This window comes from Aquarana catesbeiana, linkage group LG07 (assembly GCF_042186555.1).
Source record: "Aquarana catesbeiana isolate 2022-GZ linkage group LG07, ASM4218655v1, whole genome shotgun sequence".
NCBI lineage: Eukaryota > Metazoa > Chordata > Amphibia > Anura > Ranidae > Aquarana > Aquarana catesbeiana.
Window position 1 is genome coordinate 109,268,901 of NC_133330.1, and position 26,116 is coordinate 109,295,016.

Below are 26,116 nucleotides of genomic sequence, written 5' to 3' on the forward strand. Positions count from 1 at the left end.
GTTGACCTGGATGAACCGATGTCTTTATTCAACCTTACCAACTATGTAACTATGCACTCAAAGGAATAAATTAAAACGCACAAAAACAAAAGTACTCTTGTTAATATTTTTTTTTTCTGCTTATTCTTGTAATTTGTTCTGCTAAATCATGGAACTTGCACAACATTTTGTAAGCTGGTACTGAAGGCTGTTCTTAGGGCACTGCTTTTCAGAAATGGGTTGAACAGGGCAATCACGTTTTGAATGGCATATCTAAAGTCGTTGGGGATATGAACTAAAATGATCAACTAATAGAGGCCAAATTTTTATTAATGTACACTTTACAGAAAAAAAAAAAATATATAGGATATAGTATAGATCCTACAAGAAGACAGAACTGGAAATGGACAGCTAAACAAGTTCCATTGGTCATTTTAAGCCTGGTCTTTGCTAAGAATGAATGGCATTAAGTAAAGCCGGAATACTGCTCAGTTTTCCAGCATTTAATGCATGGGACTGTGGGAGTTCCAAGTACTTGACATGCTGTTTTTGTTTATGATCAGAAATTCTGGACACAGATCGTGGAATGGAGGATGTGAGTTTGGCAGCTGGCAGGAGCCAGCGGGAGAAAAAAAGATCATACAAGGATCTTTTACGTGAGGAAGAAGAGATTGCTGAACAAGTCCGTAAATCTTCTAAAAAGAGATCCAAGGTAAGATTTGTTTTTCCATGTACTGTGTCTTGTTTGAACATCTGTAATAAACTTATTTTTAAAAAAGTTAGCCGTCAAATGAGACAATTTTTTCTCACTGTTGTGGACACAGCCAGTGTTGGCACTCGGGATGGATTATGCTTTAAGGGAACAGTGTGAGATTGCACCTGCAGGGCATGATGAAGCTGCAAATATTTGAAGACTGATTTTTTAGGTAACTGAAATTGTTCTGATAGAGAGTGAAAAGAAAGTAAGTGCCAGTTCATACTTGTGTGATGCGGGAACCCTGCAAATCCACTGCGTGTTCCCGCATTGCACCCAACTTGCAAGGCAGTTCACACTGCTATATGCGAACTGTGGGGAGTGTCAATACAATGTTAAAGACACCCCCATTTCAGCTCGCATATATCGCACTGCGAACTGACAGTTCGGACATGAATTGGATCGCACGGGTGTGAACACCCATGCGATCCGATTCTGGTGCGGACCAAAAGAAAGGTCCTGTGTGAGTTTGGTCCGAATGCGATGAGAATTCAGCCATACAGATGGTATGGCTGAAATTGCACCACATGTGATTTGCACTGCAGTGCGGTGCGAATCAAATGCAATCTCACACCACGCACTGGCAAGAACCGCCACTAAAATATCATTATTAATTAACGGTTGAATGAAGAGAATGCCAGCCTGTTTCTAGTTCCATACCTCTTCAATTTGAATAGTGCAGGAAAATAAAAATTGTTCCAAATTGGGGCATATTGGGCAGGGTGGATTTGATTTAAACCAATTTGATTTAAATCACGAGTAAAAAGGCTTGATTTAAAGTGGAGTTCCACCCATTTAAAAGTCAGCAGCTACAAAAAGTGTAGCTGCTGACTTTTAATAATCAGACACTCGCTTGTCCCGCGGTCCAGCGATGCAGGTGCATAAAGCCCCGCTCCTCTCCGCAGTGCCGGCATTCTAACTGTGGGCGCCCGGCTGTGGCTTCACAGCCGGGCGTGCACTGTGCATGTGCGAGCTGCGCTGTGCGCTGTGATTGGCCAGGCAATCTTCTGGGACCTGTGACGTGTTCCAGAAGATTGCAAGGAGGGGGGAAGAGGTGAGCTTCCTTCTGGCACCAGGGAATAAGTGGGAGCTGGGTGCCTCTAAAAACAGGGTACATGCCCCTCCCCCCAAAAAATGGCATGCCAAATGTGGCATGTCAGGGGATCACCAACACTTAAAGCGGAAGTTCCATTTTTGGGTGGAACTCCGCTTTAAATCAACTCAATTTAAATCATAATTTTTAAAAAGCAGCTGTCATATCTGTCCTGCAGCGGCTCCTCCTTTGACCCGCTGTTGACTCACTGACAGTCCCATTCACTTTAATGGGACGGCTGATGATGTGGCAGTGACACAAGAAGGTGAGGGATGTGGCTGCAGCAGGTGAGTGGATGCCCGCTAACAGTCGCTGCCATGATGGATCTGAAATGACAGGTGCTCTGTAAATGTAAGCACTTATTCTTGCTGGTAGTTAGAATCTTTAATATTTGAAAACAAAATGAAGGTTTCCTATTTAGAATAATAAGCTGTCAGGTTAATAAAACAGCGATATCAGATCGGTTCAATCATACAGTTTGTAGTGTACATAGATTTGCAAAACAATGGGATAAAGGAATATTCCTGAACTTTGTTTTCATGTTTACTGTGAAACTGTGTGAATGCATTGAAACTTTTGAATAAGCAAAAGCGCAGGAAATTGCCACCGGGTGTGAAAATGCCCAGCTTCCAATAGCAATATAAGGCAGTGTTGTGGAAAATGGGCAATAAGCAGTCTCTGAATAGAATCCCCTACAATATAGTTTGGGGCCACTTTTGCTTCCAAATAGGATCCCTGAAAAGGCAATAGTTTTTTTGAGAACCCGCTGTGTAATCTAAACTGGAGTGTTATGAAGAGCGTACACACTATACGAAAATTGAGCGATCAAGCTTTGTACGGAATTTTTCTTCGGATTTTTTCATAGTGTATACCCCACTTTAGTCTTGTAGGAGGCAGCTCCAAAAAGTATGTATTAGTATTCCTAATGCAGGCTGACATCTCCAGCAAGTTTCTTGAGACCCATGGAATCATTTTGTGGAAAAGGGATGGAGTCCAGCACCCCCTTGTTAACAATTTTATAACCTTGTTCGTAAAGCGGTAGTAAAGTCTTTTTTAAAGAAAAAAAATTGTCCCCCTGCAAGGTAATGGCATAATGTGCTAGTATGCATAACAGATGTACCTTTTAAAAGGGATACATTCAGGGCTTCCATCTTCTCCTGATCTTCCTTCTGGGTTCACAGGCCCTGGCCATTTGAATGGTATGCCCATGGGAGCCACAGCACAGCGCTCTGGATTGATGGCACATTCAGTGTGTTCTCAATTCAGAGTGCAGTGCACATGCACCAGTGACATCGCAGGCTGAAGAAATTGTGAATATCTCCTAAACCGTGCACTTTTATAAGTTTAACCGTTTCATGACTAAGCCTATTTTTGAAATTTGGTGTTTACAAGTTAAAATCCGTATTTTTTGCTAGAAAATTACTTAGAGTTCCCAAACATTATATATTTTTTTTAGCAGAGAATCTAGAGAATAAAATGGCGATTGTTGCAATATTTTTTATCACACGGTATTTGTGCAGCGGTGTTTTAAACGCAAATTTTTGGAAAAGGGACATTTTCATGAATTTAAAAAAATCCAAACAGTAAAGTTACCCCAATTTTTTTGTATAATGTGATGTTACGCCGAGTAAATAGATACCAAACATGTCACCCTTTATAACTGCACGCACTCGTGGAATGGCGACAAACTACGGTACCTATGAATTTCCATAGGCGATGCTTTAAATTTTTTTTACGGTTACCAGGTTTGAGTTACAGAGGCGGTCTAGGGCTAGAATTATTGCTCTCGCTCTGACGATCGCGGCGATACATCACATGTGTGATTTGAACACCGTTTACGTATGCGGGCGCGACTTCCGTATGTGTTTTCTTCGCTGTGCGAGCTCGCGGGTACAGGGGCACTTAAAAAAAATTTTTTTTTTTTTATTTATTTTATTTTTTGTTTTACTTTATAAATTGTGTTTAAAAAAATTTTTTTTTTTTTTTACTTTTATTGCTGTCACAAGGAATGTAAACATCCCTTGTGACAGTAATAGGTGGTGACAGGTACTCTTTATGGAGGGATCGGGGGTCTAAAAGACCCCCGATCCCTCCTTTGCACTTCAAAGTATTCAGATCGCCGAAAACGGCGATTCTGAATACTGTATATATTTTTAAAACCGGCGCCATTGGCAGCCGAGTAAACGGGAAGTGACGTCATGACGTCGCTTCCGCGTTTACCATGAGAAGGCTGGAACGAAGCCGCCCACAGCCGCCGAAGGCACACGATTGGACACCGGGCCTCCCGATCGCACGGGAGGCCCGGTAAGAGCGGCGGGAGGGGGGGGGATGTCCCCTCCTGCTCCTCCGGTATAACAGCCGAGCGGCTTTTAGCCGCATCAGTTGTTATGCTCGGGTAGCCGATCGCCCGCTGGAAACAACGGTACCGGGATGATGCCTGCAACTGCAGGCATCATCCCGGTATAACCCCGGAAAGCCGAGTACGCATATCTGCGTACGGTCGGCGGGAAGGGGTTATTATTATTATTATTATAGGCTTACCTGTAGGTACTGCTACTGTATTAAAGTCTATTGGCTATGGAAAATCTGTGCACTAACATGGTGGCCCGCTGAATTTGGCTTTGTGTAAGTGAGATGTTGAGTTCAGATTCCTGCTTCTGTATGTATGGGGCTACAGTGGATATAAAAAGTCTTCAAATGTCAGGTTTCTGTGATGTAAAAAAATGAAACAAAGATAAATAATTTCAGAATGTTTTCTACCTTTAATGTGACCTAAAAACTGTGCAACTCAATTGAAAAACAAACTGAAATATTTTAGGGGGGGGAGTAAAAATAAAAAACTAAAATAATGCGGTTGCATAAGTGTGCACACCCTCCTATAACTGGGGATGTAGCTATGTTCAGAATTAAGCCATCACATTCAAACTCAGGTTAAATAGGAGTCATTACACACCTGCCATCATTTAAAGTGCCTCTGATTAACCCCAAATAAAGTTCAGCTGTTCTAGTAGGTCTTTCCTGATATTTTCTTAGTCGCATGCTACAGCAAAAGCCATGATCTGCTGAGAGCTTCCAGAGCATCAGAGGGATCTCACTGTTAAAAGGTATCAGTCAGGAGAAGGGTACAAAACAATTTCCAAGGCATTAGATATACAATGGATCACAGTGAAGACAGTCATCATCAAGTGGAGAAAATATGGCACAACAGTGACATTACCAAGAACTGGATGTCCCTTCAAAATTGATGAAAAGACAAGAAGAAAACTGGTCAGGGAGGTTGCCAAGAGGCCTACAGCAATATTAAAGGAGCTGCAGGAATATCTGGCAAGTACTGGCTGTGTGGTACATGTGACAACAATCTCCCGTATTTTTCATATGTCTGGGCTATTGGGTAGAGTGGAAAGACGGAAGCCTTTTCTTACAAAGAAAAACATCCAAGCCTGGCTAAATTTTGCAAAAACACATCTGAAGTCTCCCAAAAGTATGTGGGAAAATGTGTTATGGTCTGATGAAACGAAGGTTGAATTTTTTGGCCATAATTCCAAAAGATATGTTTGACGCAAAAAACACTGCACATCACCAAAAGAACACCATACCCACAGTGAAGCATGGTGGTGGCAACATCATACTTTGGGGCTGTTTTTCTTCAGCTGGACCAGGGGCCTTAGTCAAGGGAGAGGGAATTATGAACACTTCCAAATACCAGTCAATATTGCCACAAAACCTTCAGGCTTCTGCTAGAAAGCTGAACAGGAAGAGGAACTTCATATTTCAGCATGACAACGACCCAAAGCATACAACCAAAGGAATGGCTTCACCAGAAGAAGATTAAAGTTTTGGAATGGCACAGCCAGAGCCCAGACCTGAATCTGATTGAAAATCTGTGGGGTGATCTGAAGAGGGTTGTGCACAGAAGATGCCCTCGTAATCTGACAGATTTGGAGTGTTTTTGCAAAGAAGAGTGGGCAAATATTGCCAAGTAAAGATGTGCCATGCTGATACTCATACCCAAAAAGACTGAGTGCTGTAATAAAATCAAAAGGTGCGTCAACAAAGTATTCGTTTAAGGGTGTGCACACTTATGCAACCAAATTATTTTATTTTTTTTTATTTTTACTTCCCTCCCCCTAAAGGATTTCAGTTTGTTTTTCAACTGAGTTGTACAGTTTATAGGTCACATTTAAAGTGGAAAAAGTTCTGAAATTATTTATCTTTGTCTACTTTTTAAAATCAGAGACCTGACATTTTAATGGTGTTGTGTAGACATTTTATATTCACTAAATATAATCTTCAAGTGCTGTAGTGAGACCTTAAATAGCAGGGAGGGTGGCTCAGGCATGTTTTTAATGTCGTGGCATTCAAAAGGGGAAAGAGGTTTGGAAAGGAAAATTGCCATTGATCTGGTATAGACCTCAGAAAGTGTTGGATTTAAAAATGCTGCAGTTAGATGCATCAAGGCTTTGGGCACCCATCCCTAACCAAAGGTAACCACTCAGTGTGTGGCTTCATGTGAACAGTGATGGCTGCCGTCAGCCTGTCAATACTTTGTACAGGCTGTGCAGCCGCCGCTATTTGCCTGTCATTCTAGCCACAGAAATCCGCTGATTCTTGCCACTGTATTTACTAAAACTGGAGAGTGCAAAATGGTGCTGCTGTGCATGGTAACCGATCAGCTTCTAGTTTCAGCTTGTTCAATTAGGCTTTGACAATAAAACCTGAAAGCTGATTGGTTTCTATGCAGAGCTTCACCAGTTTTGTAAACCAACCTTCTGTTGTTTTTCTCCCACCTTTTTGATAATTTTATTTTTTTAGAAAATTACCCATTTCAGCAAACCTTGGTCTTTTGAAATCTAAAACTTTTGCTGTTGTATATGTTTTTTTGTTTTAATATCAAAGACATAGATATTGGTAGAAAATGTTATGTGTATAGCATTAAATTGGTGTGTGTTTATGCCTCAAGATTAGTTTTACATCTGTTGATTTATCTATTACTTTAACTTTTTTATTTCATCTACTTCATCAATTTTAAGACATTTGTTAGAGTGCTGCTGCCTGTATTTTTGTCAGTGTAGTTTCTTACTTTTGGCTTTATTAATGATTTTCCTCATATTCGTTTTCGTGTACTTTTGTCAAGAGAGGCCACATTTATTGTGTATATAATATGCAATATTAGTATTTTAAGTATGTACAATATGAATCCAAATTGTGTATTGCACAAATTAATCATATAGTACTATACTTATATTTGTAGGACATCGAAATTACACCTTTGGCAACAGAATCTCATAAAAAGAAAAAGAAGCATTCCTCTGAAGACACGTATTATCCAGGTGTGTATCTGCAGCAATTGTATAACAGCTTAACTAGCCAATATCATCTCTCCTACATCTGGACTATACATATCCTGCCACCATGGTGACTAGAAAAGTGCATTGCTAAATAACCCACTTCACTGTGTGCCATGGTAGAATGTGAGACTTGCCATCTTCTGCGTTGTTGGTTTTTTGAAGGACTATTGGGATGGGGTCCTGATGGTCATCAGATCTCTTAAGCCTCGTACACACGATCGGCTTTTCATCCGAGAATTGTGTGTTGACAGACTGTTTGCCTAAAATCCGACCGTTAGTACGCTCCATCAGACAATTGTTGGACCAACAGCCAACTTTCCGCCAACAAATTTTGGATGGCAGGCTAGTAAATTTTCGGCGGACAACAGTCTGTCAGATTTTCCTATCGTGTGTACACAAATCCATCACACCGAAGACCGAAGTACAAACACGCATGCTCAGAATCAGTGCTCATCAAACACGACATTAGCAGAAGGTGCCCAAAGGGTGGCGCTCAAGAGCTGAAATTCCACGTAGTACGTCACTATGTTTGTGTTTGTTGGCCGACCAATTGTGTACCGTTTGTATGCAAGACAAGTTCACGGCACACGCCCTTCGGACAAAAGTCTGGCGCTTTGTCTGCGGAAAATCTGATTGTGTGTACGAGGCTTTAGAGTGCTAGAAAAAGAAGACCAACCTATTTGGTACTTTTAACACGGGACACAGTGCCATAGTAGTTACTATGTGGGTTATAGGCCACCTTCAGGTGATGGACACGTGCACACCCTAAGACAAGAAGTCCACTCCCTATATAACCCCTCCCACTACTGGGAGTACCTCAGTTTTTTCGCCAGTGTCTAAGCTGTTGGTCACGAGTAAAGATGTGCTGTGCTGAGCTCCACTGGAGCAATCCTTGCTGGGGCTAGCTATGCAGCCGGATCCATTCAAAGTGTCTTTTAGGCCGAATTGAATGGTATCCGGGCATCGTGTCCGAAGAAACAAGGTTTTGCCTGTAAACGCTTCTCTTTTTGGAGAGCTGGATCCCGGGATCCAGTACTTTTGGTATTAAGGCCATAATGTTTTACTGGCGGGATGCCATTACAGGTCCAGGATTGTGGGTTCCCCAGCTCCTGAACCCACTGTGAAGGGTGAAGATTGGGTCTGTTGGTTTTTACCACAGAAAACCCTGCAGCGGGAAAGGTAAGTGGAGTTTTCTAAGAAATTTTTGAATTTTCTTATGAAATGTCTCCTTTTAATTAGTAAATGTTGTCATGCCTAAGTGTCAGCACTGGGGGCTGTATGGAGCACGTACCTTCTCATGCTTCCTCAAGAGATCACGCTGTGTCCGGAGCAGTAGGCTTCATTTTTTTCCAGCTAGCAGGCAGATCTCTGGTAAGTCTGGGGGGGGTTCCTGTTCACCAGACACCCCTCACCTGGGCTGTACTCTCCCCCTCTTCATAGGAGCGTTAGGAGAGAACAAAAAAAAAAAAAACCTGATAAGCACGCCGCCCTACTCGGCGGCGGCGTCCAGGTCCCCTCTTCGCCATTCCTCCCTCACAGAATGATCCCGTAGGATCAGAGGCCCGCGCTAGTGCAGGAAAAACTTCTTTTTTTTTAAAGGAGGAGGGGGCGGGGCTTAGCGCAGCGTTGGCGTCCTCCAACGTCCAGCCAGGGAATATGCTTTTTAAAAGCTCCATTGTTGCTGCTGCAAGCTGACGGAGGGACACAAGAGCAAAGAGGGGGATGAAAGAGGTTTGGTGACACAGGCATTCCTTTTGACACATTTACTATTGCATCAGGCTGAGCGTTCATAGCAGCGGCAGGGCTGGACTATTGCTCAAGCAATGGATGCGTTCCTTCTGGTAGTACCTCTGCTTTGTACATCGGGGGGGTAAAAACACCTAAAAAAAGAGCTATAGAAAGACTTATACAGCCACAAAGAAGCCTAGAACCATCTAAAAAAATGGCATCCTCCCCTGAGAGTGAAATGGCTGGTCAGAATGAACCAATAGGGACGTCGGGTGTTGCAGCTGCTGTTAACACTGCAGCCCCTGTATATGTTACTGAAGAGGTTATTTCCTTAACCATTTTAGGCTTGGAACAAAAGATTGATGCGTTAAACATCCCAGAGTGGGACTAAACGTGACAGGTCCCCTTCCATTACACAGGATCCTTAAACTGAGTAACGGGGGGCGAGAGATGATAAATTTCTCTTGGGACCAGGAAGAGGCTGATGACTCCTCTTTTGAAAAGTCAAATACGGAGGGATCAGGTTCACAATCTGAAAGGTTGTGGGTACAATCTCTCACTGAATTGGTCCGCTCCACATTTTTGCTGCCAGTAGCGGAGTAATTCGTTGAGCCCACTTCTTTGGGTTCGCTAAAGCCTCGCCAATCTATTCATGTTTTTCCTATCTATTAATTACTAAAAAAGCTTATGTATTCTGAGTGGGAGCACCCAGAAAAACATACACCGACTGATATCGGTGTATGTCAGTCCTTAAAAGACAAGTTTAAACAGGTGCTCTAGATTATTCCTGATCAGCAGGCCCAAGATTTGGCCGGATAGCAGAGGTGTTATGTTTTACAATAGACGCTATGAGAGATTCTATTCTCCAGGCCTCGCCACTTATGCTCGGGCTGGTGCATGTGCTTAGAATTCTATGGTTGAAAAATTGGTCAGCCGAAGCACCATGCAAAAAGCTCTTGGCTAGATTTCCATTTCGTGGTGAACGGTTGTTTGGGGATGATCTGGATAAATACATCCAAAGAATTTCTAATGGAAAAAGTTCCTTTTTACCAGTTAAGAAGAGGTTTAAGCATTTTTTTTTTTTTTAAACAAGCTTCTTCTCCAGTGCCAGGAGCATCAGCTTCCAGGCAGTCACGATGGCCTCCTACGTCAAGTTCAAGAGGTAAACCTCAGGGTCAACCCCAGGGACAAAAGAGTCCCTGGGGGAGGAAACCCACTAAACAAAATACTAAAACCTCCTTATGAAAGGGCACCCCCGCTCGCTCGAGTGGGGGGGAAGACTTCTGCAGTTCTCAAGGGTCTGGCAGGAACAGTGTCGAGACAAATGGGTGGCTTCCTCAATATCTCTAGAATACAAACTAGAGTTCTGAGAGTTCCTGTCTCCTCGTTTTCTCAGATCAAACGTTCCCAGAGATCCAGAAAAAAAGTCTCTCTTTCTGGCTTTGGACCATCTCTTGTCTCAAATGGTGTTATTCGTGGTTCCCATGGAAGAGCGAGGGTTAGGGTTTTATTCAAACCTTTTCACAGTACCAAAACCAAACTGGGATGTCAGACCCATTTTAGATCTCAAAGATCTAAACCGGTTTTTGAATATCCGCTCTTTTCGCATGGAGTCAATCTGATCAGTGGTCTACATTCTACAAGGTGGAGAACTGCTAGCGTCAATCGACATCAAGGATGCTTACCTCCCATGTACCTATTTTTCTCGCTCACCAGAAATATCAACGCTTCAAGATAGAAAATCTTCATTTTCAGTTTGTAGCTCTGCCTTTCTGTGTAGCTACTGCACCTCGAGTGTTTACAAAGGTCTTGGCTCCCCCTTTAGCCAGATTAAGGGCTCAGGGTATAACGATTCTAGCTTACTTAGATGATCTCCTCTTGATAGGTCAGTCGGTAGCCCGCTTAAACCAAAGTTTGGTTACCATGATCAGCTACCTGGAATAACTAGGTTGGATTCTCAACCTAGAGAAATCTTCCTTAAAACCATCAGGGAGATTGGAGTACTTGGGTCTGATCATAGATACAGCTCAGAAGAGGGTGTTTTTGCCCCAGACAAAGATCAGTTCCATAAGAGAACTGATTCAGGTGGTCAAAGCAAAGAAGAATCCTTCTATTCGGCTTTGCATGAGATTGTCGGGAAAGATGGTGGCTTCATTCAAGGCTGTTCCTTATGCTCAGTTTCATTCGAGACTGCTGCCACACAGTATCCTATCAACTTGGAACAAGAAGGTCCAAGCTCTAGACTTCCCAATGCGTTTATCCCCAAAAGTGCGTCAAAGCCTCAGTTGGTGGTTGATAACCAAGAATCTCCAAAAAGGAAAATCCTTTCTACCAGTTACCTGGAAAGTGGTAACAACAGATGCCAGCCTTCTGGGCTGGGGAGCAGTCCTAGAAGAAACGTCTGTCCAAAGAAGATGGTTCAAATCAGAAATGACCTTGTCCATCAATATTCGAGAGATTCAGGCAGCTCATCTAGCCCTGAAAGCCTGGACGGTCAGATTAAGGAATTGTCCTGTCCGGATCCAATCCGACAATGCCACAGCAGTGGCCTATATCAATCACCAAGGGGGCATGAGAAGTCGTGCAGCCCAGAGAGAGGTGAATCATATCTTATCTTGGGCAGAAAACAACATTCCTTGCCTATCGGCAGTCTTCATTCCAGGAATAGAGAATTGGCAGGCGGAATACTTGAGTCGCCAGCAGTTGTTCCCGGGAGAATGGTCTCTTCATCCCGACATCTTTCTATCAATATGTCAAAGATGGGGAATTCCAGACATGGATCTATTTGCGTCCAGGTTCAACAAAAAGATCAACAACTTTGTGTCAAGGACAAAGGATCTGCTGGCATGCGGAACAGATGCCTTAGTTTTTCCGTGGGATCAGTTTTCACTGATTTATGTGTTCCCTCCGGTTCTGTTGCTTCCGCGACTTCTTCGCAGGATCAAGCAGGAAAGGAAGGCGGTGATTCTTGTGGCCCAGGAGATCTTGGTATGCAGAGATCATAAAGATGGCGGTAGGGGATCCTTGGGCCACCACGGCCAGACCTTCTCTCGTAAGGTCTGGTGTTCCATCCTACCTTACAAACGCTAAATTTAACGGTTTGGCTATTGTGACCCACATTCTGAAGGAGCGTGGGCTGTCAAGTTTGGTAGTTTCTACTTTGGTTAATGCTAGGAAGCTGGCCTCCAGAGTCATATATTATAGAGTCTGGAAGGCATATGTCTCCTGGTGTGAATCCAGGGGTTGGCACCCCAGGAAATATGTCATAGGTAGAATCCTTGAATTTCTACAGATGTAATTAGAAATGAAGCTGGCCTTGAGTACTATCAAGGGCCAGGTGTTGGCCTTATTGGTATTTTTTCAACTACCACTTGCTTCACACTCTCTGGTTCGTAGCTTTATTCAGGGGGTAACGCGGATTAATCCTCCGGTTAGATCATCCCTGAACCCTTGGGACTTGAATTTAGTCCTGTCGGCATTACAGAAACAGCCTTTTGAGCCGATACGAGATATTCCCTTGGTCCTTTTGACAAGGAAATTAGTTTTTCTTGTTGCCATATCTTCTGCAAGAAGGGTATCAGAATTGGCTGCTCTTTCTTGTGAAGAGCCATATTTGATTATTCACAAGGATAAGGTTGTATTACGTCCTCATCCTAATTTCCTACCGAAGGTAGTATCAGGTTTTCATTTAAACCAGGATATTGTTCTGCCTTAATTTTTTCCAGAACCTCGTTCTGCGGAAGAAAGGTCACTACATTCTCTTGATGTGGTGAGAGCAGTCAAAATCTAATTGAAGGCAACTGCTCAGATGTGTAAAACAGATGTTTTGTTTGTGTTGCCAGAAGGTCCTAAGAGGCAGCATTGAAATCTACTATTTCTAAATGGATTCATCAAGTAATTGTTCAAACTTATAGTTTAAAGAGGAAAATTCCACCTTTCCACCTTTTCATATTAAAGCGCACTCCACCAGGGCTGTTAGTACTTCCTGGGCAGTGCATCATCAAGACTCCATGGCTCAAATCTGCAAGGCCGCAACTTGGTCTTAGAGTCCATACATTTACCAGATTCTATCAAGTAGATGTAAAAGGTCATGAGGATATCGCCTTTGGGCACAGTGTACTGCAGGCAGCAGTATAAGTCCTCTAGTCTACTGGTGCCCTACTTTTGTTGTGTCTCCCTCCCTTCAGTTGGCATTGCTATGGGACATCCCACATAGTAGCTACTATGGGTCTGTGTCCCGTGATGTACGTAAAGAAAATAGGATTTTTAAAACCGCTTACTTGTAAAATCCTTTTCTTTGAAGTACATCACGGGACACAGAGGTCCCTCCCTTCTTTTGGTATACACGTGTATTGCTTTGCTACAAAAACTGAGGTACTCCCAGTAGTGGGAGGAGTTATATAGGGAGTGGACTTATTGTCTTAGGGTGTGCCAGTGTCCATCACCTGAAGGTGGCCTATAACCTACATAGTAACTACTATGGCTCTGTGTCCCGTGATGTACTTCAAAGAAAAGGATTTTACAGGTAAGCTGTTTTAGAAATCCTATTTTTAAGGTACTACAATAAAAATTATTCAAATACTCTTAAAATGATCATGATTTTATTAGATACAAGAAGTGAAAAACTAATAAAAGATACTAATACATACAGTACAATCCTAAGTAATTTAACATGGAGACCTCCACTCTGGGCTCATCAGACTGTATCAAGCTCCTAATATTTTGGCAACATATCAACATAAAGAAGTTATTCTTAAGAATATCGAGCTGTACTAGGCCCAGAGCACCTTGACGCATTTAATGTACCTTCATCCACCTCTTCAGGTGGAACTTGTGGAAACACCTCTCTATAATATATAAAGATGCAATTACATACAGTACATAAAGAGAACATGGTCATTGAATACTTTCCATTTTGTGATAATTCTTACATTGATTTACATGTATAGTGTACAGTATTGAATATTGTTAATAAAACCCTTTATACCACCAGTATTATGTGCAACCTGTTACTAGTTAGTTTTTAACTCTATTTTATCTAATAAAATCATGATCATTTCAAACAGTTGAACATTTGGATTATTGTAGTTCGTTAAAAGTCCCAAATAGGTTGGTCTTCTTTGACTAGTTCTATGCATTAGGTATGTGGTACACCCTTAAAGGGAAAAGTTGTTGGAGTCCATCATTTTATTTTCTTCATATTTGTATCTTTCAATGCTAGTACATTAAGAATAAAAGAGTATCAAGATAGCGCTTGGGAACAGAGAGGAAATTAGAGGAAAGTTATGCCTTTAGAACAATATTAAAGGAGAAAAAACTCCGGGCAAAAACTTTTTCCATGTCCTTGTTGCTGATCTCCTAACTTCACTGACTATGCCATCCATCTTTCTGTTAGCTCAGTAGTTCCTCTGTAATAGCCTGATGATTTTGAAGTAAAACTGTGGCTTTTATTCCTCCTGTTCCCTCAGCCACCGGTCTTGGGACAGCCCATTTGTAGTTCTCTCCAGCAAGCTGGGATTTGTACTAACATCCCTGCTGGCTGTAGTGGGCGGAGGGGTCTCGCAGACCCCGGTCTGTACCGCCCATGAAGTTGGTGTCTTCCTTATTCTCCCTCCTCCATTCCCTGCCAGCACCCAACATCACCTGCCGCTGGCTGCCCGTTGCTCACCCATCAGTCATCTGTCACTGCTGCACAGGGATCATTGGAAGAGCCGGCTGGATGACATATCTTGTAGGTGAAACGCACGTCCAGCCTTTTGCTTTACTGACACTGTCAACTTTCCTTCTGACAACGTCCACTGCCAAATATCTGTAGGTGGGGTTTCCGCCACCCTGCAGAGTTTCATTTTTTTATGTTTTATTTTCAGTTAGATGTGTATTATAGGTGATGTTACATGTCACAGAGAACGGTATTGTGGTAATATTGAAATGTATTGAGATTTCCATTAGAGAGTTCCTTCATTAATGTGTTATTGATTTAGTAAGTTTTCAGCACTTTTTTTTGTTTCTTTTTCTCATGCCGACATTTACTTATGCCACATGCTGGTGTAAAGCCGCATGTCCTGGCTCTTTCTTTCTGTGTTGCAGCTAGGGATGTTCTCATATACACCATGCAAGCACTGCTTGCTATAAGAAAGACCTCAAAGCTACAACAGGAGGAGGAATATTTATAATACTGAATTACAGCAGAGTACAAAGCATGATGGGAAGTGTAGTTTCATTATAGTGGAGAGAGAAGAGAGGATATGATGTAATCAATGTTGTAACACCTCCTCCTTGGCAGAATAGATGCTGCACCTTTTAAATTAGAGAGCTGACTTCCTGAAAATTCAGTTAGACTTTTCTCTTCAATGGTAAGGAATTTCACAAATGTAATAACTGTTTAGTGTCGTGTGTGTGGGGGGTGTACTAATGGGGGATTTTTTTGCCGATCCCGGAGTTCTGCTTTAAGAGAGATTTTCTGAAGAGCTTAATGTGGACAACATACACCTTTTTTTTCTATGTTATTATTTATTTTCGTTTTTTTTTTGTTTTTTATCTGCGATGTCCTTTCATATACAGTATGTCTTTACCTAGTGTATTGTAAGGAGTAAAAAAATCATGTGGCTAATTGAAATGGCAATGCATATAGTTGTAGTAGTAACTGTATATCTGTTAAAGTGCTTGTAAAGGTTTTTTTTTTATTTTTATTTTTTTAAATAACAAACCTGTTACCTGCTCTTCGCGAGGGTTTTGCACAGTGCGGCCCTGATCCTCCTTTTCTGGGGTCCCCCCGGAGGTGCTCCTGGCTCCTCCTCTTCAAGTGCCCCCATGGAGAGCTGATTTCCAAGGGGGCAATCGTGTGGGCGCGCTCTGAGTCCTGCTGCTGCGTCCATTGACACAGAAAGCAGGACTCTGCCCCGCCCCCGAGTCCCGTGTCACTGGATTTGATTGACAGCAGCTTGAGCCAACAGTGCTTCTGTTATCCTGACTGGGCATCATATAACGTCCAGCAGGATATGCCCCAATCGTGCGCCTGCGGCAATCGGTCTTGTGGTGTGTCACTTTGACACACCTCAACTCCGATCTAGGTAAAGAGCCTCTGATGTAGGCTCTTTACCACGTGATCACCTGTGACCAATCATAGCTGATTACAGCGCGTAACCAGGAAGTGCCTGTAAACAGCTTTCCTCAGTTCACGCAGACAGCGAGAGCCGATGGGCGGCTCTCCTGTCGGGGGGTGGGGGTGGTGTCTGAGCTGATAATCAGCGCATTGATTATCAGCCCCCATCAGAGGTGCCACCACAGCTGCCAATAAGTGCCCATCAGCTGCCAGTCAGTGCCCACCAAAGTGCCAATCAGTGCCCCTCAGTAACACCTGTCACTGCTCATGTCATATGCCAATCAGTGCCTATATCAGATGCCAATCAGTACCTCATCAGTGCTGCCTATTAGTGCCTGTCAGTGCCCCCTATCAGTGTCGCCTATCGGTGCCCATCAGTGCTGCATATCAATTCTACATATCAGTGCCTGTCAATGCCGCCTTATCGATGCCTGTCAGTGAAGGAGAAAACAAAATTTTATAGCAGAAACGAAGAAAAATGTTTTTTTTTCGGTCTTTGTTTAGCTTAGCCAAAAAGTGAAAACCCTAGTGGTGATCAAATACCACCAAAAGAAAGCTCTATTTGTGGGAAGAAAATGATAAAAATTTAGTTTGCGTACAGTGTAGCATGACCGCGCAATTGTCATTCAAAGCGTGACAGCTCTGAAAGCTGAAAATTGTCCTGGGCAGGATGGGGAGAAAGTGCCCTGTATTGTAGTGGAAATCCTGTCCAGATAAGAAAGGGTGCCTGAGATCAAGTGTGCAATTGAGCTTAGGTGGATTTGGTCCACAAAACATGAGTCTAGAGTCAGGCAGGGGGTACTAGGCTGGGGAGCCTGTGCTGAAGTAGCAGAGAAACCCTGTGTACAGACTTGGAGAATACTCTCTGTGGAGGGGCAAAGACAGAGGGCCAAAGCTGCCTGATCTGCAACCAAAAAGCCATGAGGCTAAATGCTTGTTTTGTAAGTATCATTCTAAAGTCGGCTTCTAGAGTTTGGGAAGATGTGTCCAAACCTTATCTTCCTCACTTCAGATGCTGTGATGTCTTCTCCACACTTTGTATCATTTTCTTACCTTTATGCCTCTTAAAGATAAACTCTTCCAAATACATAATAGTCAGGTAACATAACCTTAAAGTAATAGAAATTGTCTTTGAAAAACACTTACTCATTATTTTGTCCCCATATCTTTAACCACTTAAGGACTAGCCTCATTTTGGATTTTAGGTGTTTACATGTTTAAAACAGTTTTTTTTTTGCTAGAAAATTACTTAGAACCCCCAAACATTATATATTGTTTTTTTTCTAACACCCTAGAGAATAAAATGGCAGTCAATGCAATACTTTTTTTCACACCGTATTTGCGCAGCGGTCTTATAAGGGCACTATTTTTGGAAAAAATTCACTTTTTTGAATAAAAAAAATAAGACAACGGTAAAGTTAGCTCATTTTTTTTTATATTGTGAAATATAATGTTATGCCAAGTAAATTTATACCCAACATGTCACGCTTCAAAATTGCGCCTGCTCGTGGAATGGTGTCAAACTTTTATCCTTAAAAATCTCCATAGGCGACATTTTAAAAATCTACAGGTTAAATGTTTTGCGTTATAGAGGAGGTCTAGGGCTAGAATTGTTGCTCTTGCTCTACCGGTCACGATGATACCTCACATGTGTGGTTTGACCACTGTTTTCATATGCGGGCGCTACTCATGTATGCGTTCGCTTCTGCGCGCGAGCTCGTCGAGACAGGGCCCTTTAAAAAAATGTTTTTTTTCTTATTTATTTTACTTTATTTTATTTTATTTTTTTCACTTTTTTTTTTTTAAATTGGATCACTTTTATTCCTTTTACAAGGAATGTAAACATCCCTTGTAATAGAAAAAAGCATGACAGTTCCTCTTAAATATGAGATCTGGGGTTAAAAAGTCCTCAGATCTCATATTTGGATTTAAATGCAAAAAAAAAAAAAAAAAAAAAAAAAATGACAACAAAAAAATATGCCTTTAAGGCAAATGGGCGGAGCTGACATTATGACGTCGCTTCCGCCCTCCTATGGTATGGAGATGGGTGGGGGCCATCTTAGCCTCACTCATCTCCATACCGAGGAAGTGACAGGTCCCGATCCCCTCCGCCGCTACCGACGGCTCCGGTATGGCAGAGGGTGCAGGAGGGGGTGGCACCTCTCCCTCCGCCGATAACGGTGATCTCGCGGTGAACCCGCCACAGAGACCGGCTCCAGTAAAGGTGGATATCTCGGTTGTGGCAGCAGCTGCTGCCGTTAACGAGATATCCACCTTCAAAGTGCCGACGTATATGTACAGGAGCCGGTCGGTAAGTGGTTAATGACCAGGCATGCATTGAAGCTTTATATAAAAGTTGGATTTTTGTGGTAACTCCGACCCTTTAAATATATTTTAACTCAACTTGTTTGAAAGAAACAAGCTCTGTTTTCGCTGTTGTAAACTGTGTTGTCAGTCAGCGTGCTGTCATCAAGGAGGTTAGTAACGTGCTAAACTAAATATTGTCTGTTCTCCTATTGTAACGTAAAAGTGTTAATAAATAATATTTAGTGATTTGAACAGATCCTCCTTTTAAAACAATATTTTGCTTGACTAAACTTTTTTCTTTTATTCCCTGTACATTCTAACCAAGTTTCTACCTTTTTTATTTTGCAGTTTTTCCATGCTTGCATAAGTCTCTCTCCATCTTTCCGATATAATTCTGCTTACATATGTCCTTCTCTGTTTTAACTACAGAATTATCTTCTTCAGATGTGAAGAAGAAGAAAAAGCATTCTCATCCCAGTTCTTCTCCATCCTCGGATACAGCTATGGATCTTCTCAACTCCATTTCCTCCCCTGTAGTTTCTTCAAGCAAACACTCTTCTAAAAAAGCTGAAAAGATATTGGCTTCCCCTGTTGGGTTTCAGTCTTCAATCCAAGTAACCCGAAAAGAACATCGTAAAAAGGGCAGAGAAGACACTCCTGAGGATCTCTCCCACAAATCAAAAAAGCCCAAGCCTCTAACTTTACGTGAGCCTGAAGGTCTAAAGATGAAACTAATTATTTCTCCCAAAGAAAAAAACAGTGAACAGCCACTGCCAACACAGGAGAATCCGGTATATAGTGACAAAAGCTCTTCTAAAAAGAGCAGCAAGAAATCTAGAGATGAAACTGAGAAGAGCAATCACAAGAAACACAAAAAAGAAACACACACACCACGGCATGGTAGCACTCCAGATACAGCTTCTTCTTCTGGAGGGGATGTTGAGACGGGAGAACTTGTGATTGATGATTCCCTTGGGGAAATGAAGAAGAAAAAGAAATCAAAAAAGAGTAAAAAGAAAAAGGATAAACACAAGGAAGACAAACATAGGAAACACAACAAGAGCAAGAGGGAACATGGATTAGAAAGCCCGAAAGTCATGGCAACTTCTGTACTCTCCTCATCACCAGTTACATCATCCTCTCCTCCACCATTACCAAGTCCACCAGCCACGGTACTTCTGCCAACACCTGTTGTCTTGCCTCATCCTGAAGGAGCAACAGAAAAGAAAAAGAAGAAAGAAGAGGTAGAAAAGGTAAATAAAAAAAATCATTAACATTGTACCCTCTTGAATCACCTGATTGTTGCTATTCATTTTTGGGCCTTGTATGGACATTCAAAGCTACACACCTAATTTTAATAACCGTATTTGTAGTAATTGCTCTTTGTTAAAGCCAAAATTAACAGTATCTGAACACCACAAACCGAAAATGCTTTTTCACCACTTCCTGACCACGCTATAGCCAAAAGATGGCTACAGCGCAGTCGTCCAGTTCTGGGAGGGCCTCCCAGAACCAAGCCCCCTGGGGCGTGCATACAGCTTGCTCTGTGATCGCTGTGTCCTTCTCTGTGTCCATCGCTGCCCCAACCCCCCCCCCCCCCCCCCCCCCCCCCGTGTAGGATATTGACCTTTATCTTAGTGGATTATTTTATGGTCTTTCCAACACCTGTAGAGAAACTCTCACTTTTCATGGTCCACCGGACCCAAGTGTACATACCTGTGCAGTAAAAAGGGTCCATTGTGACCTGTTGAATGGTTAATTTAATTTTCCTTACTAAAAATGTCAAAATTGGAATATATCCTTTCTTGTATTACATAGGTATTGGTATAAGAGTTAAATTGTATGACTTATTTATACTGATTTGGATATTTCTGTATATTTATATGGTGACACTATTGAGCCAGTTAGCTTTTTTTTCTTTTTATCATAGTGTACAATTCTTTATTCTGCTTAACACAAGGAACAGTTTACATGGATCAGCCAAAATTAAAATCAACAGAAATGCAGAATAGACGTTTACAAAAAAAAATGTTCTCAAACATGGTGGTAAGACGGCGTGCTCCCAGCACAAAGGGAGATCCGCAAATATGCGTACTGTTGGCGTGAATGGGTTAAAGTGGTTGTAATGGTACATTTAAAAAAAGAAAATAACAAATATGTTCTACTTGCCTGCTCTGTGCAATTCCACATTGATCCCAAACCTCTCTTCTCAGGTCACCTGTCGGTGCTCTTTGCTCCTCCTCTATGTCCAGTCCCCCCTTAGGAAACTGCTTCTGGTGGGGGCACTTATGCATGATTGCTCCAGAGCCCCACTGCTAAATCCATTGACACAGGCAGCTGGACTCGGCCCCACCACGACTCCCTTATCACTGTTTTGATTGACAGAGCAGGAGTCAATGGCTTCCGCTGCCCCAGCAAAGCCAGAGAGACCCGGAAGTGAGGGGATAGACGAGCTGTAAACGTGCACAGCACCAGGTCGAATGAAGGGCTCAGGTAAGTAAAAGGAGGGGTCAGGGGGCATACTGATGCCTAAACATTTTTTACCTTCATGCAAGGAAGGCTTTAGAACCACTTTAACTTGTTGTTCATTTAGAGGTACAGTTGATTGCCAAATTTATTTGTGCAGGGAGTTTTTTTTTTAGTTTTTTATTTTGAAGATTGTTTACGTGAGAGATGTAATTAAAGTGGTATGAAACTCACTGGTTCCTGGTGTTTCCATTTTCGCACGGTCTTCCCTCAAGGTTCTGTCTCTGGACTTGGCTCCCACGCATGCATGTGTATTGCCCCACTATGGCACAACTAGAGTGCCCGAATGACAACAAAAGGAAGAGGGCGCACCGACCTAGCGCAAATCCTCAATACTATTTATTCAAAAAATAAAAAACAATAATAAATCTACTCAAACACATGTTGTGTAAATGCATGTCATAACAAGTGGGACCAATCGCCTTCAGGTCTACTTTAATCTATCGGTACCATGAAAGGACCAGGCGGCATCCGTGATGGCTGATGCAAGGTGCTTTGGTGCCCCAAAGCACCCTCCAATGTTGAGGGCATGTTGCCTGGTAGGGTTCAGGAGGGGGCTCGTCCCCCCCCTCTCCTGCATGCTCGGATAAGGGTCTTGTATGGATTTTTGGGGGGCCCATTTTTTTTTACATTTTTGTATTGCCGGCAATTTTTTTTTTTTCATTCAGCTGACAGCTGATGACTCATCCGTTGTTAAGCATGCGGCGGCCTCCGCACCAAAAAAAAAGAAAACAAAATCTCTTCTAAATGCCCTGTGTGCATGAGGCCTTAATGTTGCCATAAAGTACTGTTGTCATTTCTAAACTCTGCTAATGAAAATATATGTTTTTTTTTACTTTTACTCCATGTGTAATCAGCCCAAGAAGAAAAATATGTCTGCATATCAAGTGTTCTCTAAAGAGTATCGAAGCAGCATTATAGCAGAGCATCCAGGAATTGGTAAGAAGCATTTACTTGTTGCTTAACAAATATACACCCTGTACACACCGAAAGTTTCACTTCAGGAGTCGAGCCAGATAAAGATTTAGCCCTGTCTTTACAAAACTCGATTTGCAGTACATGCTGCTATCTTACAAACCAAAAATATGGCAATCTTTTGTTAATATAGATAGACAGTATGTTGCACATCAAAAATAAATAGTGATCAATCGGCGCAAACAAATATCCTAACCTAAAAAGCTGCTATAACACTAAATCCTAAATACAAATCCTCAGTAAACTTTTAAAAACCTAAATAGTGCAGCGCTAAGTAAAACTAGACAAAATCACTAAGGATTAATAAATGTATGAATTTAAAAACTTCAGAGAGAGAGCCCATGCGTAAAATAGTAAGTAAGGCAGATAAAGTCCTCAGCTGTGAACACTTGTGCTGGTAAAGATGCTTTTCAATCTGGTGCAGATTTGTGAAAATGCCACAACCGTCAGAAATACAGGCAGGTCACATTGCACAGTGCACCTACTGAGCTAACAGGTAGGTCTACAAAAGCCTTACCCTCACAAGGGGTTAAAGAGGTAAAGATGTTTTCCAGAGATCCAGCTCATATTACACATCCACTGCTTTACTGCTCCAAATCGCTCATCAGTTCTCCTAATCAATATAGATTTGTTCTAGGGCTGCAACTAACGATTATTTTCATAATCGATTAATCGGCCGATTATTTTTTCGATTAATCGATTAATCGGATAAAATCATAAAAAAAATCGTAATGTGCCATTTTTTTCTATTCCTCCCGGGGACACCAATGACGGGGCGCTATTCCTCCCGGGGACACCAATGACGGGGCGCTATTCCTCCCGGGGACACCAATGACGGGGCGCTATTCCTCCCGGGGACACCAATGACGGGGTGCTATTCCTCCCGGGGTCACCAATGACGGGGTGCTATTCCTCCCGGGGTCACCAATGACGGGGCGCTATTCCTCCCGGGGTCACCAATGACGGGGCGCTATTCCTCCCGGGGTCACCAATGACGGGGCGCTATTCCTCCCGGGGTCACCAATGACAGGGCGCTATTCCTCCCGGGGACACCAATGACGGGGCGCTATTCCTCCCGGGGTCACCAATGACGGGGCGCTATTCCTCCCGGGGTCACCAATGACGGGGCACTATTCCTCCCAGGAACACCAATGATGGGGCACTATCCCCCCACCCCTCCCAGGAACACCAATGGGGCACTACCCCCCCCCCTCCCAGGAACACCAATGGGGCACTATGTCTATTCTCCTCCCACCCAGGAAAACCAATGATGGGGAACTACTACTCCAGGCACCCCCCCCTCCCAGGAACACCAATGGGGCACTATTCCCCCCCCCCAGGAACACCAATGGGGCACTATTCCCCCCCCCCCAGGAACACCAATGGGGCACTATTCCCCCCCCCCTCCCAGGAACACCAGTGGGGCACTATTCCCCCCCCCCCAGGAACACCAATGGGGCACTATTCCCCCCCCCTCCCAGGAACACCAATGGGGCACTATTCCCCCCCCTCCCAGGAACACCAATGGGGCACTATGTCTATTCCCCTCCCTCCCAGGAACACCAATGATGGGGCATTCCCCCCCCCCCTCCCTCCCCAGTAATACTGTTAGGATGGTGCCCGGTCATAAAAATGTGCTGTTTTTACTGTGTTATTAGCTGCTACCTTTCACTATGAATGAGCAGCTCGGCTCTCCTCGCTTCTTGCCCTCGCCTCTCTGTTCCCTCGAGGCAGCGGGCAGGGCTGAGATCAGTGGGGATGACGTCTGCAAAGAGGAGGAGGGGGAGAGGTGTGCCGCGGACGTGCCTGGTCACAAACGGCGGCGCCGAGGACACAGGAGGGAGGATTTTTTCTCTGTTCCCTCGAGGCAGCGGGCGGGGCTGAGAAGATTAGGGGGGGGGTGACGTCAGCAAGGAGGAGGAGAGGCGCGCCGTGGACGTGCGGCGGCGCAGACGTGCCTGGTCACAAATGGCGGCGCCGAGGACACAGGGAGGGAGGATTTAAAACGGACGGACAGACAGAAGGAAGGTGCGGACCAACTAATCGATAATGAAAATCGTTGACAACGATTTTCATTATCGATTATTATCGATAATATCGATTAATCGTTTCAGCCCTAATTTGTTCCGTTTAGTGATGAAACACCCAATATAGTGGGCACCACATCCCCAAAGAGAAAATGTATCGGAATAAAGAAGAACAAGGGATTTTAATGGTGCAAATGAGTCTTAAGGAAAAGTTGTATTGTATAAAATGTTTTTAATAAATTCAAAGTTAAAAGAACACATAAACAAGTATTCGCAGTGTTTAACAGGTATGGTGGTCACAACAAGCAGGTAAACTTAAAAGGGTAAAGCCGTACATTAACCCGACATGTTTCGCTGAGATGCTTCTTCAGGGGATGTGTGGACTGAAACACTGATATCAAGAAAAACTATACATGCGTGGAAACAAAGAAAGAATGACTAAACAACGATATAGCACATGTAAACAAATATATTATAAGGAAAGCACAGTATATTTCGGACACTGCAAACAAAGTGCTTACCCCACAGCAACTTCCACCCAGCACCAACCACTGCCTGAACCCGCAACTAAAACAGTCCCCCAAGGGAAGCCATCTCGGTGCAGTCACAGAGGACAGAAGGATCAAACTAAAGAAATGATACAAAATAAGGTGTATGGGTTTTTAGAAACAAACCTGGCTGTATGACTGAAACAGCCAGGAACAGAGAAGATTTGTTTTAAATACTTACTTTAAAAAGGGGTAATAGAGCATGGATGGAGGGTAAACTTGAGATAGCCTGCTAGGTAGTAATCGCAGGATATCATTCTAGTAAAAAAATGAAGAAAGGGAATAGAGACCAAAAGAAGTACGGATTACTGTAATATTGAATAGATCAATGAGGAAAAGAAGAGCAAGGGAAGGATAAAACATTATTAAATATCTAAACCAGAGAATGTATTAGACTATGTCTCTATAAATCTAGGAATATGTTAAAAAATAGTATGGAGGGTAAATAGCATAGTTCAAGCTTAATAGATGAATAAATGGAGGGATTGGTATAAATAAGGAAAACTGAGCAAGGAAAGTTTAGGAAGTGAAGACGCAGTAAGCGGTGTAATAAGGACCAGTGAAGAACACTGTTGGGTAGTGTCTGACCCTCCGACTCTGGCAGCGAAACTGCCGAGTAAGCCGGCTTTATCTGTCCTCCATCGAGTCAGCGTCTGAAGTCGCCGACACGATGTGGACGTGGGGATGCCTAGTGCGCATGCCCAGGGAGCCAATGGCCCAAAAGACTACACAACCCAAAGGGCAATGCGGCAGTGGGAGGGTTCCAAACAAGGCACGAGCAGCAATGGTGTGGTGACCGGAATGATTGTAGGCACGGCGTAATGCGGCCATAGAGTGAAGCAATCACAGTATGCCCTGGGCGTCCGTATGACTGCTATGGGCAATCCCCAGAGGTGCGGAAGTGGAAGGAGGCAAGGGTGGACCGGGAATTGGAGGAACATGAACGGAGTAAAAGACAGGCACGGCATACTGGACCACCCACAGCCGTAGCCCATCTAAGTGTCAAAACAACACTGTGCTTTCCAACCAAAACATACAATAGTTATATGAATGCAGATAAGATTAAAAATTGTCATCAGATACACTCAGTAGAAAGACAATAAAGTAAATAGTCAAGATGAAACACACAAAAAATTAATATAAGAAGACTAGAATAAAATTAAGCTCAAATGGTAGGGAACAAATGGGGAAAAGAGGCAGACATGGAAACCAGGAGGGGGGGGGATGTTGTTACAGACAAACCTTGTTGTACCATGTAAGATCAAAATGAGACATCCATAGTGCTCTCTGTATAAACTCAGTACATTTTATTTAAATCCAAAAGTAAAACTACTCACAAGTGAAGCACTGTAATCCCAGTGCTATGAATGAAATCGTTTGCTGCAAGCATATCTCACAGAGACTGAGTGGAGGGTGGCTGCTTCTGACGCATTCAGGTCCTCCCGCATGCGTATCATCCCATTGGGCGGGACTTGATCAGCAGTGTTTAGAGCCCTATTATAAGCCACCTAATTGCCAGACATACGCAGTAGTGCTCATAACAGTGTTGATTGCCATACGGACGTAATTACTGAGCTCAGTACAACAAGCCAGTCAGAGCCCTGTCAGAAGTGGACATACAGGGCAGAAACCAACCCACTGGCAGTGTGGGCTCCGTCCCTGGCAAACACACATGAAAGGGGAAAAATATATATCGTAACGGCACAATTTCTGATTAGTAATATCTATC

General features: G+C 43.0%; 1 protein-coding gene across 7 annotated transcripts in view; it reads left to right on the plus strand.

Moving 5' to 3' along the window:
• The window catches only part of HMGXB4 (HMG-box containing 4), a 105,837-nt gene that overhangs the window by 10,483 nt on the left and 69,238 nt on the right, over window positions 1–26,116 (plus strand). For 6 of the 7 annotated variants that reach the window (XM_073592623.1, XM_073592621.1, XM_073592616.1 and 3 more), the window contains 4 exons: window positions 543–691; window positions 7,078–7,156; window positions 18,741–19,564; window positions 21,695–21,776. In XM_073592623.1, coding sequence (XP_073448724.1) covers window positions 566–691; window positions 7,078–7,156; window positions 18,741–19,564; window positions 21,695–21,776 — 1,111 coding nt within the window. In that variant the 5' untranslated portion in view covers window positions 543–565. The remainder of the gene's footprint in view (window positions 1–542; window positions 692–7,077; window positions 7,157–18,740; window positions 19,565–21,694; window positions 21,777–26,116) is intronic. The other variant, XM_073592617.1, reaches the window with a different exon arrangement.